Consider the following 11,522-nt stretch of genomic DNA (forward strand, 5'->3'; position numbering starts at 1 on the left):
TAAGCCAAAGCTGCTTTCCCCACACCAGCTTATACCATTGGTTTGGCAGGAGCCAGGAGGGTTTGGGGCAAGTTTCATCTGAGAAAACCTCCGAGCACCATCCCTGGAAAGGCACAGGCAGCCCATGCTCTGGACCATTGCTGATGGGGATCATGCTGTAGGGTTTGGTTTGTGGGTCCACATGGAAGCAGGGTACTGAGGGAAACACACATAACAGACCCCCAGAAGGCAGCACGATGTGGTCACCACAACAGTATTGCCTGGAGAAGCGGTCCTGCCCAGGAGAGGAGAGAGCAACTCTACCACCTCCAGCCTGCTTGGGCAATGATGCCCTCGACCATCTCCCTTTAGCTTGTTTCTCAGCCCCAGATGTGGTTGCAAGGGACTGTTGTGCAATGGAATAACTGCTTTTTGAGCAACTGAACAATCCCATTTATATCTTGTGCAAAAAGCTTCCTGAAAACACCACGTAACGGCAGAGGAAAAATGTAAAAACGTCGGCAAGCACCCAGCCCAACTTCCCACCCCTTCCCCTGAGAAGGGTTTAAATGCCAGTGTTCCTCAGCTCTCCACGCTCTCACCTCTTGGGTCAGGGCACCATGAAGACTCTGGCCACCCTCCTCCTGGTGGGGATGCTCATCGTCTGGACAGAGCTGCCGACAGGTACGAGATGTCCTCGGATAAGGCGCAGGCCAGCTGTGTTTGCAGGAATGCTCTGGGATGGGAGAGGAGGGGGCAATCACTGGGGAGCATCTCCCCTGTGTCCCTCAGCTGCCAGCAGCCTGGAGCAAACCTCTCCCTCCTCTCGCAGGCAGCGCCTGGTCCTGCCCACCTGTCCGTGTCACCTGTGCCCGGCCCAACCCACCCAACCAGTGCTACAGCAGCCGGCAGTGCCCGCCGAACCACAAGTGCTGCCGGTCCACCTGTGGCACAAGATGCATCTCACGCCCATTTTTCCCCAGCCTCTCCCATGGTAGAGTCTTGGGATCCCACCCTCCTTCACCCACCTCCCTGGGTAGCAGAGGGGGGATATGGTGACAGTGGCTCTGGTCAGGCTGGTGGGGTGTTTGATGGCCAAACAGGTGGGCTGGGGTTCCTCCAGGTACCAGACGCAACCTGTGTTTTCTTTCCCTTTCCCCAGTGTGAGCTCCTGCTCCTAGGACAGACCAAGAGCCATCTCAGCATCCCCATGCCCCCACAGCATCCACCAGCTGCCCACAGCTCTGCTAAGGCTTGTCCTGCCCAATGCCGGCTGTCAGGAGGGTGGGGACAGCCACCAGCCCACGCTCAGAGACCCCCTTGGCTCCAGGAGCACCGTGCTGACAGCTGCCGCACGGTGCCACAAGCTGCCTGCTCACCCACCGCTGTTTTCACAAATAAAAGACCTTGTCCAGGGGTGTTTGTGATGTGCAACTCCTTTCCCCACCTCCTCCCGCCTCTCTTCAAGCTCACCCTGGCACACACACCCGTAAATTTCTGCCTGGGTAAGAGGGTGAAAACAGTCCAGCTACACACCAGAGGTATACAAACCCCAGGAGGAGATGAAAATGGAAAGGGGCTAGAGCAAAATGTGATGGGATGCTTTAGGGGATGCTCCTGGTGGGCTGCAAGGGGCTTTGGAGAAGGCATGTCCCCCCAGGCACACCCCGAGACAGGCAGGGCTTGGGGAAGGTGACAGACCCTGCCTGCCTGGGGGGATGCAGAGAAGAGCGTTACATAGCGGTGCTGAGCCCCTTGCCGAACCTAAGCTGTTGAGGAAAAATCTGCTGAAGAGAATTGCCCAGGAAAACCTTAAGTCAGGGCACAAAAACCACAACCCTTACTGATTCTTGTAACTTTTGTACAGCTGAATGCCAGGGCTAAAAATCCAGGAAACGCTAAGAAACATCAGCAGGAGAAAGGGTGTGCAGGCTGAGGGACCTGCCCAGGGCAATAGCAGAGCCAGGCATTGCCACCAGGCACGGCAGGGCAGAGCATCAAGCAAACAGTGCCCGCCAGACCTCCACAGCCTTGTTACCTGGAGCCATGGGTGATGTCAGGCTTGTATGTCCCATCATCATATTCTCAACAAGCAGACCCAGCCCAGATGGGGGGAGGACCCTGTTCTATCTGCACACACTAGGGAGAGCAAAGACGAAAATCAGAGAGTGCTGGATGACAGGGAAAGGAGTATTTTGGCGTCTGGCTGGGAGAAGGCGCTTTGCCTCCATTGCCTCCACCGTGCAGCTCCCAGCCCGGCAGCCCCTGCAACCCCCCAGCTCCCGACCCCCCTCATCCCCTGCCCAGGAGCAGCATCCTGCTGGTACTGCCTGAAAGGGGCCTGGTGCCGGAGCTGCTGCTGCACAAGGGCTGGGCTGATGATCCCCACCACCGGGCACAAGTGAGGGCATCTGGAGAGCAGCATGACCTGGCCAAGATACCCTGTTTTCCCAAAAATAAGACCTACCCCAAAAATAAGCTCTAGCGTGGTTCTTCAGGATTTTTGAGGATGCTTTAAATATAAGCCGTACTCCAAAAATAACTTCAAGTTACAGTTCATTTTAAAAGTCAGTTTAAATAGTGTCCAGGCAGCTGTACATGTTAAAAAAAGGGGGGGGGAAAAGGGCATCTTTTGGAGCAAAAAATTAATATAAAACCCTGTCTTACTTTTGAGGAAACAGGGTATTGAAACCACCCACAAATAGAGCAGGACAAAACCTCTGTCTGTGGGATCCACATCTCCCATGGCCCAAGGCAGACACTGGAAGGTCCCTGGCTAAGGCGGGGGAGAGCATCTGCTTGAGTGAGTCCTTCCAGGGGCACCCCCATGGAGGAACCGGAGGGAGGCAAAGATTCAGAAATTATTCAGTAACTGAGAAGGAAGACATCCTGTGGTGAAGGACCACCTCTGCGCTCAGCTCAGCCAACGCAGGGCAGAGATAACTGGAGAGCTCGTGCAGTGCCAGGGGATGCTGGAAACACCAGGTGATCCATCAGGGGCAGCCAGAACAAGGGCTGGGAGCTCATCAGCAGAATTCAGTGTAAAATCAGACATTGCTTCTTACCAGTGCAGTATCCTGCTGGGGGGAAAATATCTCTGTCATCCTTACAGCAAAGCAACCCCTCGGAGCAGGACGCCTGGTGCCACAGCGGTGGTGGGGTGACAGGGACAGAGCCCCAGCACTCCCCTGGCCACCCCTGCACCGAGGCAGCCCGGGCTGGCACTGTGGCCCAGGGCAGAGACGCCTGATGACACCTCCTGCCAGTCATTAGTCACAGCTCACAGCCCTCCCTCCTCCATCTGGACCAGCTATTAGCAGCTATTAAGCAGGCATTTCCATGCAGCTGCCTAATTTGATAATGCCGCAATTATCTTGGTTTGTTAACAAGATTAAATTGCTAATTGGTTTGATTAAGCACAGAGCTCCAGGCACAGGGTGCCCATGGCCCCACACAGCCTGATGGCTGCTATGCCCAGTGCAGCAGCTCCTCTGCAGAGACAAGGGCAAGGCAGCAGCCGCCCAGGAGAGCTTCATCCTCCTGAAAACTGCTGCCTGGGTCTCCAGATCTCCATGTGAAGGCCTGAAGAGGTCTCTCCTCCTGCCCTGAGACACAGCCAGCTTTGCTCTTGTCACCAGTGTCACCCAGCTGCTGGGCAGGGCAGGCAGGAGGAGATGGGGCAGAGGATGCTATGGGGACATCTGGTCTACCTCAATCCTGCTGCTTTCTGTTTGGGAGCACTGCAAGTGAGAAAACCCAGAGGAACTGCGCCAACTGTCTGCATCCACCTGCAGCTGAATCAAAAAATCCTCTGCCCTTCTCTCCCTGGGTGCAGGTCCCCATCAATGTGCACAGCATTTCCAGCAGCACCCAGCTCACCACTGCGGCTGTACTGGGGAGCTCCCATCACCATGGATTAGACCCACCCATAGCCCCCTTGCAGCCAGCAGCTCCTTGGGAGGAGCTGGGCAATGCACCAGAACATGCACAGGGAGGGATCACTGACCGTGTCAAGCTTCTGGCAGCGCGCTTTGACTGAAAATCCTTTGGATCCAGGTCCCTGGGGAGGAAGGAATTCCCCTCTGCATCCTCTGTACGTGCCAGCAAGACAGCAGAAAAAGCAATGAGACCTGTGCCAAAGAGGCAATATTTCCACGCTGGTTCTTCCCACGTCACCTGCTTTCCCAGGGCTAAAGCAGCCTGGAGATGGAGGGGTTCGTTTTCTCTGGCTGGGGGCTTAGCACAGCTCAGGACTCACTTATGTGGGACCTTCTCCTGGGGCGAGCCCACTGGGTCTGGTGCTGAGAACATGGGCAAAGGCTGCACTCAAGGACACGGGTTTGCATTAGAAATGTCCATTGTGGCGTGTCACAGCAGCAGCACCACAGCAGGGCAGGCAGCCATTCAGCTCCTCTTGCATCTGGCAGGTCTGGCTTATTCCATCTTCCCTCAAAATGGGTTTTGGGGCTGGTCACTCTTGGATTGATCCCAAAGGAAATATGCACCGCTACCTGACATCTTCCCAGGGATAGGATCCAGAGTGGCTCCTTGGGAGCCACCAGCATTACAGGGACAGCCTTGCTCCATGCAGAAATTCACTTTGGTCTGCTATGAGACAGAGACAGGGCAGAAGTAAGGTCTCACCTACAGCACACCTCTGGCACACCTAAATGTTGTTTTAATATTTTCTTGGCACCTTCTCAAGGAGACTGGGTGATCAGGGTCTGAATACAGAACAGTTCGGTGCTCAGGAGTCATGCAAGACTTTTTCAAGGGATGATTCAAACCAGCCTAATAAGAATCATCACAGCTTTGAAAACCCTAGAATAGGGAGGGTTATTTCACTTGCCTGGCCCAGGAGTGGGAAGCTGTAATCCCAGCAGGATGCAGCAATTGCATCAAATCCAGAGGAGAAAATACCCCGGGCTGAGCAGATCCACCTGCAGGAGCTCTGCCCATGGACAGGTGCTGCTCACAGCCCTCATCTCCTCTGCAGAGAAGCAGCAGTGTTTCAGGCAGGAGAAAGAGTCAATACCATTCTTGTCCCAACCATAAAATAAATATATACACATGTCTACAGAAAAATAAACCATCCTCACACTGCTGAAGGTCAACAGACGCATGAATATACTCTGCACTTTCTTCTGTGGCATGATTTATATGAACTCAGCTCACCTGGACCCAGGCACCCATCAGCCACAGGGAGGGATTGCTCGGGGCCAGAGCTGTCTTACAGCAGCTGATGCCTTCCAGTATTTTCTTCCTGAAGACACAGGGATGCCTTTTTCCTGCTCTGGAGTCTCAGCATGAACACACCTTGGCTTGCATAGCCAGGATGCTACAGGAGCAATTCCCGGTGCTCTCCCACCCTTCCCAAATAGGGATCGCGTGGTATCAGGTCCCGCTGTGCTGAGAGGGCATATGGGGAGCCGGTCCTGGGCTGGCATGGTGGAGGGAGCTGCAGCTGCCACCAGGAAGCCTTTGGAACAGCTGGGGTGGAAACTGTCCCTTCTGCCTGGCTGCAGCACGTCACCGCACCAGCTCCCTCTGTAGTGGGGGTAGCAGGGGATGGGACTGTGGAAGAGGGATGCCAGAGCAGCTCTCTGCAATTTCTCTCCTTCCTGAAGTGCTGCCAAGCCTCGCAAGCTGCTTGTGGTGAAGCCCTTCGATCTGGCGCAGAAACAGCTCTGCGTGCCCCGTGACAGCCAAGAGGCAGCAGAGCTGTGCTGAGCCGCTCGGCTCCATCCTCCCCCTCATCCCACCGGGAATCCTCACCAGGCTGCTCTCTGCTGCAGCCGCACAAAGTTGCGCACCCAGGAAGCCTGTCAGACGCTGGCAGGGCTTCCCTGGGCTGGGGAACCTAAAGGAAAGGAAGGCAAAAAAAGGTACTGGCAGCACCTTGTAGCTGGGGAAGATCCCTGCGTGCCAGCAGTCCCTCATGCCCCTGCAGAAAGAGAGCAGAGGACACAGGAACCTCATTCCTCTGCAGTAAAACACACTGCATGAAGGCATGCGAGAGCTGGGCAGTGGTGCAGGCAGCAGTGCTGTGGCCCCTCTCCAACACCCCAACGTCTCAGCCTCAGACCCACAGCCCCTCAGCCAGGCTGGTGTCTGCATTCAGCCAGGCAGCTGGGACGTTACCCAAATAACAGCTCTGGCAAAACACTTGAAGCCTCACACAAAGCAGTTTGCAGAGGGGAAAGCCCTAGCAGGGAGCAAAACACCTCCCATAGACACCTGCCCTGCAACAGCCCCCGCTCGCACACTGAAATGCAGCACAGACCCCACCTCACAGCCCACGCACCTGCTCCAGGCAAGCTCAGGGTCATGAACTCATCGTCATCCCCAAATCCACCAGCACAGGCACCAGGGTACCTGCACACCACCTCCCAAATGGGTCTGCTCACTTGCAGAGAAACCCTCCCAACTAACCCCAGTGCCTCCCCATAGCACAGCACTGGGGAAGAACAGAGTGGGCAATTTATGCTGTAGGACAGCCAAAAAACCAATTTCCTGCCCCAGCTCCAGCTGCAGAGGGGAAGCCAGTTTCCCAGCTCCTTCGGGTCCCAACAGGGGAATTCCTGCCTCTTCAGCCCTGTCTGTGCCAAGGCACACGCAGATGCTCCTTTCCGCGACAACTATGTAGGTTAATAACATGCAATGTGATCGCAAGACACAGGGAACCACAAAGCTATGTCAATATTTAGCTTTTACACATTTGGCTAATTAGAGAGCAACCTGTGATTCCTTCCGAAGGAGGCAGGGCTGCTTCACCCCTCTCCCTCCCCTTCTGTATCTTCCCGGTTCAGATGGGATAAACGTCAGCTCATTATTTCTGGAATCTGCTGGTCGCAAACGGTCTGTCCCAAAATGCTATTCCCAGGCACTGGATGTCAGAAATCATTATACTAAATAAAGCTCCATGAATGATTCATGAAGCCGAGTTTCACATTAATCAGGGAGAGATAGGCAAAAGCAGCCCAGCATCGCAGACCGCTGTGTCGTGTTCTTGCACAGACAGGCAAATGGAGAGGTTTGGACCTCCAAGGCAGAAATCAGAGGTATGGTGCAAATCAGAGAAACACCCTGGTCCCAACACGATCAGAGCCTGACCAAGCAGACACCAAAAGCAGGCAATGGGCTGTTGTCCAAATACCTTTCTGCTTCAGGAGCTTCTGTGCCTCAATCATGTTAATGAGCCCAGGGCAGGCGGCTGCAGCTCCAAGCATCCTTTGAGATGCACGACTGCTTTTCGCATTAACCCTGGTCTCCAGCACGGGGCTGGGCCAGCACAGGACTCACGTACTGACTCCCTGGCTCCATGCACTATGACCACTAAAAATAGAACAATGTTTTTCTGAAATGCCATTGGGAGGCTCCATCCAGAGCCCAGGCAAACGGGGCTTCTATGTCCCAACATAGACTGTCCACCAATGGGTATTTTCTTGGGGTGCAAATGCTTCTTCCACTGCTCCAAGATTTTGGAAAGAAGGTAGACGTGTTCCTTCTTAGTACCTGAAGCTACTTAAAAAGGCAAGACCTGGACCCTGTAAATCAAAGAGTGAGGGATGCCGTCAACATGGCAATGCTGGTGGAAGGAGGCAGTGAAGCGTGGGATCCTGTGTGCATTTTGCAGGAGCAAGCGCCTGTGCCTCTCCCGACCAGCCAGCCGGTGAGCTCTCATCCTCGGGTCTGCCTCTGCATCCCTGGCTGCTCCTCTGCTGCTTGTTCTAAGATTGCTGGTAGAAAACCCTAAAACTACAAAAATACAGCAATGAGCAGCTAAGCCAGCTGTACAGCAGGAAAATTCCATAGCTGGTGTTGTAAAATCTGGGCTCTGACATGAAGACAGCAGTGATTCACCATGCAACAGCACAGGAATAACTATCAGGAGGCCAAGGGGCCATCAGACACCCCTGCTCCCCACACTGCGGCTCTGCAGCCTTCCTGGGGCCATCAGAGAGTCACCAACCCCGAACCACAGCAGGGCTGATCCACCACCGAGAGCATCCACTTGGGGGAAGCAAGCAGGTCCCGCGCCAGCGTGGTCCTCCAGATCCACCCCCTCCCCAAGGCTCCAGCATCTCACGGGGCAGGTTGCCAATGCTGCAGCTCCATCAGCCCCAAGTCCTCCCCCTTGGTCCGAGGTGTCCTGCCCATGCAGGGATGATGTCTGCGGGAGGAAAAGGCAAAGATGGGATGAAGGAAGCCAGAAAGTCCTCCAGCATCCTCCAGAGCCCTGAGACCCAAAGACCCTCTGCCACCAGAGCCCCTATCACCACCCCCCGCATTGCCAATACCTCCCGCAGGGACCCCAAAAGAATGCATCCTTCCAGAGGTGGGTGAACCTCTCCGCCACAGCCCATGCCCCATTAATCTCCAGCTGTAATTGCTTCTGCTCTCACCCCCTTGCCAGCACAGGGGTAGCTGGAGGCAAGCCAGCAATGGGACCCGGGCATTTGCTGAAAGCCTCAAACAACCTGGGCACTTCCTCCTGTGAAATAGCAAGAATAGTGACAATTCATCACCAATTTATACTTTTGCCTTGAAATTTCTGACTATCATCACAGCTGGGCAGGGACTGAAGAGGCACAAACCCATCTCCCTTTATCCTGACCCTCTTATTTAATGGAGAGACTGATTTTCAACTTGTCTCCTTGTGTCACCACTAAATACTAATTTATAAGGCAGTTCCATGTCCAGGGCGGCACAGGGGCAGGGGACAGATGTCCCTGCTCTATTCTACCTGGTCGTGGCCATTGGGAGCCACCATGTGCTCCCTATGTGGCCATGGTCATGACCATGGCTGCGCACAGAGATCAAAAGCAAAGTGCAGGGCAAGCATCTGCACTGCCTGAGCCTGTGGAGAGCTGAAGACTCAGCTGTGCCCCTGGTTACTTGGATGGTTTGGCCTGCAGTATTACAGATTTAATTACAATGAAATTTGTGCTTCCATCTTCACCCATTTCTCTGCCCGTGGAGAAAGCAAGCGGTGAGCCTGCACTGCCTGCGTGAGCTCGGGTATGATAAGCAGTCACTGTGGCTTTGTCTGTACTAGTAAATGAAATGTGCCTGGGCTGACTCTGGCATTAAATCCAGGTGGCAGAGAACAGACCGAGCCCTTGCTATGAACCCCTCCTCTAACACCACGCTACCTGCCCCTTCTGGCAGCATCCCTGCCCTGCTGGTCGAATCCCTGCCCACCAGTGGCTCCCAGCCCTGCTGGTCTGGTCTGGAGGGGGCTGCCTGACCCACGGGAAGCTCTGACCTGAGATGTTCCAACGGATTAACAATGAACTTGGGAACAGCCCTTGGCTTTATTAAATTTGATTTGGGGAATGTGTTCTGGGTGCTGTAGAGCATGGAAACAACCTGGGGCAGAAACAGAGCAGACGGAGGGGATGCAGCAGAGGGGAGGTTGCAAGTTGCTATAAGATGGACGCAATGTGTGTCCTCAGGGCATGTGGAAGCCCTCCAAACAGTAAATCATTGCTCTGAAGTGCCTGACCTTACACTGCAACCCCCCCTCTCCAGAGGCTCACCATCTATACAAAAAATAGTACCTGCTGCGTTAAGACTCCCCAGATTTTCTCATGTTTCTGGTTACAGCTTCTGAGCCCAACCGCAAGCCAAGGTCTCCAGCAAGTTCAGTGAATGTTCATTAATCTTTCCTTGCCTGAGCACCCTGTGGGCTCAGTAAAACTCCAAGTAAAACAAGTTTCAGGCTGTCAGAGCCATGGGCTGTAGCCAGGCAATACACCAAAAGCCTGTCCCTTGCCCACCACAGGCAGATGGCAATACAGCCACCTTACTGCGGGGGGCTGGATGCTGTGGGTGCATCCAAGGGCTTGAGAGTCTGAAGGAGGTTGGTTAAATAATTTCCAGCATGGAGCAGGCTGACATCCCCCTGTTAGCAATGCCTACAGACACCCTGTGGCTCTGGGAGGAAGATGGGGTTGTGGGGATGGGACCCCTGGAGCTGGTGGTCCCCACTCCCCTCCTCCTGCTCAGAGGATGCTCCCCTGGCGGTTCAGCTTTCCCTCCCTGACACCCCCTGGGATGGCTCTGGGGAGACACAAGGCTGCATGGGGACAGCTGATGGCACGGGAACAGGGACAGTTGATGGCATGGGAAGGAGAAGCCCAAACCCCCCCAGTCAGGGCAATCCCCTTGTGGGAGGCCAGGGGTGACACAAACATCAGCAAGCGCAGAAGCCACCAGTAAAAAAGAGCATTAAGGAAAGGCCAAATATCTTTGCCAATGGGAAACACAAGAGCAGGTTTTGCACCTGCCCTAATTTAGCTCTTTCCCTCTGGAAAGAACCATTTGTTACATGCTTTGTGTTCATGTCCCCAGCATTAATCAGCCCCCATTGGCTTCACGGACCCCTCTGTGCTCGCAGGTGCTCTATCCCATCCTCCCGCATGGCAGATACACCCAGCGGCTCCGACCTTTCACAACAGATGTCCAAGGGGCTGAAAAGTGCTTGAAGATTTTTCTTTTAATTAAAGGAGCTCTGCAGACATGCTATATTCATATATATTTCCCCCTATTTTTTTTTTTAATTTATTGCTACATCAGCTATTAAAAAAAAAAAAGGCAGAAAGAAGAAAGTAAGGGAGCTGCCACAAGCTGAGCGCCTTTCGGGATGAGTCACTGCAGTACTGAAATGGCTGCTGGCTTCAGATTCACCCTGCCTCTGCGATTTGCTTCCAGACTGCAGAAGAGACCAAGGCAAGAGGTGTCAACCCCCATCCCCGCATGGAGGATTTGCCATGTGGTTATTGACATAGTCTCCCCCCGGGGGTTCTGTGGGAGGAGACCGTCCTTCCCCATGAGAGGAAGATGGGGGGAGACATGAAAGGAAGAGATGGCGAGGCATTTCCAGCTGACCTGATTTTCTGCCTGTTCATGTCTCCACTTCACTGCCGGTTAGTTCAGGAGTGGAGGTGGAGGCGCAGGGCTGGCCCATGCTCTGGGGAGCTGCACCCTCCCACCACGGCTGCAAACACAGCTGCACCGAGTAGGTGTCCTTGTACCTCGATTTGCTGGTAAAGAACCTTAAAACAGGAATGTCCCTTTTCTGCCACCGCTTGCCAGTGTCAGTGTGAAGTCAGGCCAACAGTCTCTGGTGTGCTAAAGGAAGAGTCAGGCCTTTTGCATCTGAGTTTGTGCAGCAAAGGGAAAATTCACCTTGGGTACCATTGATGCTGCAGCCAAGTCCCCTCTGAAGGATGTTGTGATGCCAGCACAAACATAAATGAGGCATCTACAGCCTGGGAGGTGAACTTTGCTCTCCTGCAGCTGCTTCCAGCCAGGGCTTTGAGCTGCAGCAGGAGCTGTGGAGGTGTCTCCCCTCCCTGTGTCCCCAGCCCCTTCCCAGAGTGACCCCTCCAGCCTGCGGACATTAGGGACAGAGCCCCAGCAGCTCCCTGAATCACTTCCCACTCACGCTTCAGCTCCTCCACACAGCCCAGGGAATGCTCAGCAAACCTCCCAGTGCTGGGAGAGGTGGTTTGTGGGGGGGACAAGGCTCTGGTCTC

General features: G+C 54.3%; 1 protein-coding gene across 1 annotated transcript; it reads left to right on the forward strand.

Moving 5' to 3' along the window:
* Nucleotides 1-598: 598 nt before the first annotated feature.
* PI3 (peptidase inhibitor 3) lies at nucleotides 599-1,331 on the forward strand. The gene is made up of 3 exons (XM_065849508.1): nucleotides 599-663; nucleotides 812-973; nucleotides 1,142-1,331. Exons 1-3 carry the CDS (start codon nucleotides 600-602, stop codon nucleotides 1,144-1,146), a joined length of 231 nt encoding a protein of 76 aa, XP_065705580.1. The 5' UTR covers nucleotide 599; the 3' UTR covers nucleotides 1,147-1,331.
* The last annotated feature ends 10,191 nt before the right edge of the window (nucleotides 1,332-11,522 follow it).

This window comes from Patagioenas fasciata, chromosome 16 (assembly GCF_037038585.1).
Source record: "Patagioenas fasciata isolate bPatFas1 chromosome 16, bPatFas1.hap1, whole genome shotgun sequence".
In the NCBI taxonomy this organism is placed as follows: domain Eukaryota; kingdom Metazoa; phylum Chordata; class Aves; order Columbiformes; family Columbidae; genus Patagioenas; species Patagioenas fasciata.